This window comes from Crocuta crocuta, unplaced genomic scaffold (assembly GCF_008692635.1).
Source record: "Crocuta crocuta isolate KB4526 unplaced genomic scaffold, BGI_CrCroc_1.0 scaffold65, whole genome shotgun sequence".
NCBI lineage: Eukaryota > Metazoa > Chordata > Mammalia > Carnivora > Hyaenidae > Crocuta > Crocuta crocuta.
The window spans coordinates 368,878-374,877 of NW_027530683.1; the positions used below are offsets into that span (position 1 = coordinate 368,878).

Sequence of the window (6,000 nt, forward strand, 5' to 3'; positions counted from 1 at the left end):
GATGCCGGGCTCGGACCCATGAACCGCGAGATCATGACCTAAGCGAAAGTCGGACGCTTAACCTAAGTGAAAGTCGGACGCTTAACCGACTAAGCCACCCAGGCGCCCCTATTATTTCTTTTTAGTATGAATATTTGCTAACCTTAAAAATCAAGAGATTTCACACAAAATATCCAGATCTCCACTTTTCTTGAAATACCAAAAGATCTGGCAAAACCAGGCTAAAGGTAAATAGTGACTACGTCCTTTGGAGAAAGTGTACACACTCTAGTTGGTTTCAGTTCTCGTCTTTTTTTTTTTTTAATGTTTTATTTATTTCTGAGAGAGAGAGAGAGAGAGAGAGGCAGCGTGAGCAGGGAAAGGTCAGAGAGAGAGAGGGAAATACAGAATCCGAAACAGGCTCCAGGCTCTGAGCTAGATGTCAGCACAGAGCCGGATGTGGGGCTCAAACCCAAGAACCGTGAAATCAAGACCTGAGCCAAAGTCGGACGCTCAAATGACTGAGCCAACCAGGCGCCCAAGTTCTTGTCTTCACCTATGCTTCACTTATTTCATTTGAGTTTATATACTATTTATTTCCTAAACTGATGCAATAACTCTTCCTTTTAAAATTTTATTTTTTTTTTTTTTAAGTTTACTTATTTACTTTGAGAGAGAGCAAGCACAAGCAGGGGAGGGGCAGAGAAAGAGGGAGGGGGAGAGAGAGAGAGAGAGAGAGAGAGAGAGAATCCCAAGCAGGCTCTGCACTCTTAATGTAGATGTGGGGCTCAAACTCATGACCCTGGGATGATTTCAGCTCAGGTCATCATCTCAGTTTGTGAGATTGAGCCCTGCATTGGGCTCTGTGGTTCTCTCTCCCTCTCTCTTTGTGCCCCCCTCTCAAAAATAAGTAAATAAACATTTTTTTAAGTGGACAGATTTTAGAATTTTTGTTATTGCTTGGTTAAATTTTAAGGTATCTGTTGCTTTTGTAAGATTCTCATAACGTACCATTTTGAGATCACAGCTATCATTATTAATAATTTGCTTACAATTCATTTTAGCTCCTATTATTTCCAAGCTAATTCATTTAGTATCATTCTCCCTGATTTGAAAAAAAGAGAAGAAAATAGGGAAAAAAATCAATTCTCATGGTCAACAAAACTTAAGGAAAGTTTAAAAAAAAATCCTTAACAATATCCATGCAACAAAGCATTCATGTAAGGAGAAATCCTACATGTAAGATTTTGTAGAAAGACCAACATTATGTAACATTTGCATAAGAGAATTCACTTAAACATTATTTCAGCCACTCCTATATTTAGAAAAACAGGTAAAATTATTGCAAAAGATTTAAAAGATCAACTTACCCTTTCTGTAAGAATTATAATTGATGAAAAGGCAGACTTCATGAAATCATAAATGTCAATTTGAAATAAGTATTTCAGAATTTGATACTCAGAAGCATCTTCTGTCAATTTATAAATAAAAATATGTTAATATTTGGTGTGATGTAACTTTTGAATCTAATTTCCTCCTTAATTGCTGTATTAGACAACATATAACTTGTTTCTTACCTTTTTGAGAATACAAAGAGTAATCAGTTGAAAACTTTTGACTGTTTGGGAGGGTATTTTCCACAGATCTGTCTATCTCCCCCTGAGCAGGTCCTTCAGTATCTAGTGATGTTTTTGATTTTTCATCATTATTTTTAGAAGATGGAGTCTTGAAATGTACTTCTTTATGAATTCTTGCAGGTAACTCTATTTCAGAGACCATATCTGTGAATAAATATAGAATTGTTTAGGAAGTTTTGTTGTGGGCTTCCTTTTGTTTTAGGTAGGCCATTCTTTGAATTTTTGTAGTCATTGTGATAATTCCTTATGGAAAGAATTCCTTAAAACATAAATTTCAGCTTGCATTAGTTCCTACTGCTAATGTAATTAATTACCACAGACTTAGTGCCTTAAACAATACAAATATATTCTCTTAGAGTTCTGGAGATCAAAAGTCATAAAACCAGGGTGTTGGCAGGTCTGTGTTCTTTCTGAGGCTCTAGAGGAGGAATCCATCCTTGTCTTTTCTACTTTTTTGAGGCTACCTGCGTCCCTTAGCTCATGGCTCCTTCTTTTATATTCAAAGTCAGCAGCAGAGCATCATGTAACCTCTCTCTTATTCTGACCCTCCTTCCTTCCACCTGTAACAAACCTTGTGATTATATTGGGCCCACTACGATAATCTCTCCTCACATCTAATGTGACATTTTGCCATGTCAAATAGCATATTCACAGGATTTGGGAATTAAGACATGAACATTTCTGAATGGTCATTATTTAGCCTACCACAATGCTTTTCTTTATTCTTTTACCAAGGAAAAATTTTTTAAACTGTATACAATTCTATTCTCTACATTGCCTTTTTGTCCTAAAAATTATTAAAAGAAAAACTAACAAAACTGTCAACAAAAATGTTGTTGTGCTATTATATAAGCTTATGACTAAGAATAAGACATTAAATAGTTCTCCATAGGATTTCATTCTCTTTAGATATATGTGTTATCCAAGAAAGTATAATATGGTAATGCTATTGCAAAAATATATGTCCCCACCATTCAAGAAAATTGGTTAAGATAAATTTTTCTTACTTAATCTGTTAAAGAACCAGAAAGAGTCAAAATGACCAAAATTATTTACAGTATCTATAGTCTTATTTTTTATACAAAAGGATTTATTTTTAAAAAAAACAGTAAGACCCTATCACATCATGACATTGTCACACTGGGGGTTTTACCACAATACTTGCTCTACAATAGTGGGAGGGTGCGCGGAAAACATAAATTGATTCAGAAGCATAGCAATTAAGAAATAAAACAAAGTAAATTTACTTTTTATTTGTTTTAATTTTAATTTATTTTTGAAAGAGAGTGAGATAATGACCTGAGCCCAAGTCAGATGCTTAACGGACTGAGCCATCCAGGTGCCCCAATGAAAGTAAATTTCTTTTAGTGAGAACTCAGAATTAACTTCAGAGGGACTCAACATCATACTTTCACTTGGGCACTTCTTACAAAAAATATAATTTGAACTGCTATTAGCAGGTGGCAAGAGCCACCTTCAAATGAATCTTAAAATTGGAAAATACTGATACACCACCTGTTGGGGATGAGGTGCAAATGAAATAATTTAGTGCGGTCAGTAGCTATTTTGATGACCACTTTGCCTGGATACTTTCCTATAACCATTCTGCTGGTTGCTGTAATCACTATATCTATAGTAGTTGCTGAAACAAGTGTAATAATATCCTCCATAACCACCTACTCCATTTAATAAATAGAACAAACTGAGCCAGTTATACAAAGAAAGGCACTATTAAAGTTTACAGCAATTAACTTCCAAGTTCTGAAATCTAGTCCACTGGATCATGCATATCTACAATCCATATTTGCCACGATGTACTGTTAAATAGAAAAGCCATTATTACTCAAACTTTTAATGAGATTGCTCCAAAAAAGAAAAAACCTCCTACTACCAAAGAAACTATATTAGCTATTTGCACAGAAAGGTACCCATAGTCTTAGTATATTTGAAACAAATTTGAAAATGCAAAGGTACCAGTCAAATCTCAGGTATTGTACTATTGCCACTCCCTTGGAGCTTTGTTAATTTCAAAGTCCAATTTTTGTTTCCCCCTTCATCCCATGTCTGTATATATCATGTCATATTATCCAGCAGGTATATTAGAAAAATAGAATAATATTAGAAAATAGAATAATTAAAAAATAGAATATTAGAAAAATGAATAAATAGAAGCTTTTTAAATCCTAAAAATCAAATACATCCTTTATATCAAGTGAAAATTTTGAAAGATATGATTCAGAGCAATCCTTATCGGTTAATAATTATAAGACATTTTATATTTTATTTTTTTAAAGATTCTGAAGTTTGCATTTTTTAAATTTCTTAATGTTATTTATTTTTGAGAGAGAGAGAGAGAGAGACAAAGCATGAACAGAGGAGGGACAGAGAGAGAGGAAGACACAGAGTCTGAAGCAGGTTCCAGGCTCTGAGCTATCAGCACAGAGCTTGACATGGGGCTTGAATCCACAAACCTTGAGATCATGACCTGAGCCAAAGTCCTACACTTAACTGACTGAGCCACCCAGGGACCCCATAGGATGTTTTATATTTTAAAACACATTATATTATTCACTAATTTACTAGAATGTGGTGTGTAAAACATATATAGATAATATAAGTTCATACTATATTCTTGACATCAATATTTGGGCAATTAAGAAAAGATTGACGGCATAAAAATAACATTTTGTATGTTTATGTTGGCTAAATAGGGAAAATACTGATATTTTTAGGTAGAATATAAAAGTAAAAAATCTCAAGATATTCTCATTCAACTGTTAGTAAAATACATTCTTCCATGAGTATATACAAGTATATGCTTATTTTCACTTTCAGACCCAGTAACACCATAAAGTTGTGCTGAGAAATCAGATTAAAATCAATATTGGGGCACCTGGGTGGCTCAGTTGGTTAAGCGTCCAACTTTGGTTCAGGTCATAATTTCACAGTTTGTGGGTCCGAGCCCCACATCGGGCTCTGTGCTGATAACTCAGAGACTGGAGCCTGCTTTGGATTCTGTGTGTGTCTCTCTCTCTGCCCCTCTTCTGCTCTCACTGTTTCTCTCACTCTTCAAAAATAAGTAAATATTAAAATCAGTACTAAATCGTGTTTTGGATTTCATCCATACATATTAATGTATCTGGCAAAAGTAAAGCTACACTTTTTCTTAATTTGGTGATCTCATGAAATTAACATATTGCTTCATTGTGTATCATAATTTGAGAAGGAATTCAAAAAATTATAAATCTTATCACTGCTTTTTTACAGAAGTCATAAATCTATACTATCAGAGAAAAAATTTATCTAAGTTTATTTTGCATTTCAGTGTAACAAGGCTAATAGAGATTTAAAATATTCCTGATTTTTCTGGTTTTATCCTACATATTAAATATTTAAATGACATATACCTTTAAATGATAATATACCTGGCTTCAAATTTAGAATGAAAATATATATGCACATCTTTTGAGAACCTTCATTTTAAAAGGATTATCCTTGGGGCACCTAGGTGATTCAGCTGGTTAAGCTTCCCAACTTCGAATCAGGTAGTTTCGAAATTTGAAAAATCTCACAGTTTTTGAGTTCTAGCACCACATAGGGCTCTCTGCTGTCTGCACAAAGCCCGCTGAATTAACTAATCAGAGTTAAAGGGGAAAAAAGGTTCTAATCAGTCCTAGCCTGAAGTATAGTATTCAGGTAAAATGTAGGATTTACTTCAGTTACTTTTTTGTTTTTAAGTTTACTTCTTTATTTTGAGAGAGAGAAAGAGAGAGACAGAAAGAAAGAACATGAGCAGGGTAGGGGCAGAGAGAGACAGAGACAGAGACAGAGACAGAAAATCCCAAGCAGGCTCTGCACTATCAGCACAGAGCCTCTTGCACAGCTCGAACCTACAAATCTTGAGATCATGACCTGAGCCGAAACCAAGGGTCAGATGCTCAGTTACTTTTTAAGACAAGAATAGGAAAGTATCAATGCAATTCTGAAAAGCAATATTAAAGATCAATAAGACAATTATTCAGTGTCTACTGTTCTTTCAATTATGAGTTTAACATAGCACTTTGATGCTGTCACTTATTTAGCCTTGTTCAAAAGATGAAACTCCCAAGTAGGCAAACACATATCAGTAATTTAATGTCATCAGTGGACATTAAAGTTAAAAATAAGCAATCAACTCAGGAACCTGAATACAATGGGACTGTTGTAAATGCAGGACTCACTGATATACAATGATGTTTAATGGCATTAGGGGGAAAAAAGGCTTATTCTGTTATTAATTACACTGAAACTTGTATGTGTCTAAATTCTTTAAAAATATTGTTTTAACTGCAATATTAAATTGCAGTTAAATATTAAATTATAAATTTTAATTTATTTAAAATAA

The 6,000-nt window shown here is 34.0% G+C and overlaps 1 protein-coding gene across 1 annotated transcript in view; it reads right to left on the bottom strand.

Moving 5' to 3' along the window:
• The window catches only part of MIA2 (MIA SH3 domain ER export factor 2), a 114,096-nt gene that overhangs the window by 80,971 nt on the left and 27,125 nt on the right, over positions 1-6,000 (bottom strand). The window contains exons 6-7 of the mRNA XM_077769186.1: positions 1,557-1,760; positions 1,350-1,450 (exon numbers count right to left, since the gene is read on the bottom strand). Of these exons, the coding sequence (XP_077625312.1) occupies positions 1,350-1,450; positions 1,557-1,760 (305 nt within the window). The remainder of the gene's footprint in view (positions 1-1,349; positions 1,451-1,556; positions 1,761-6,000) is intronic.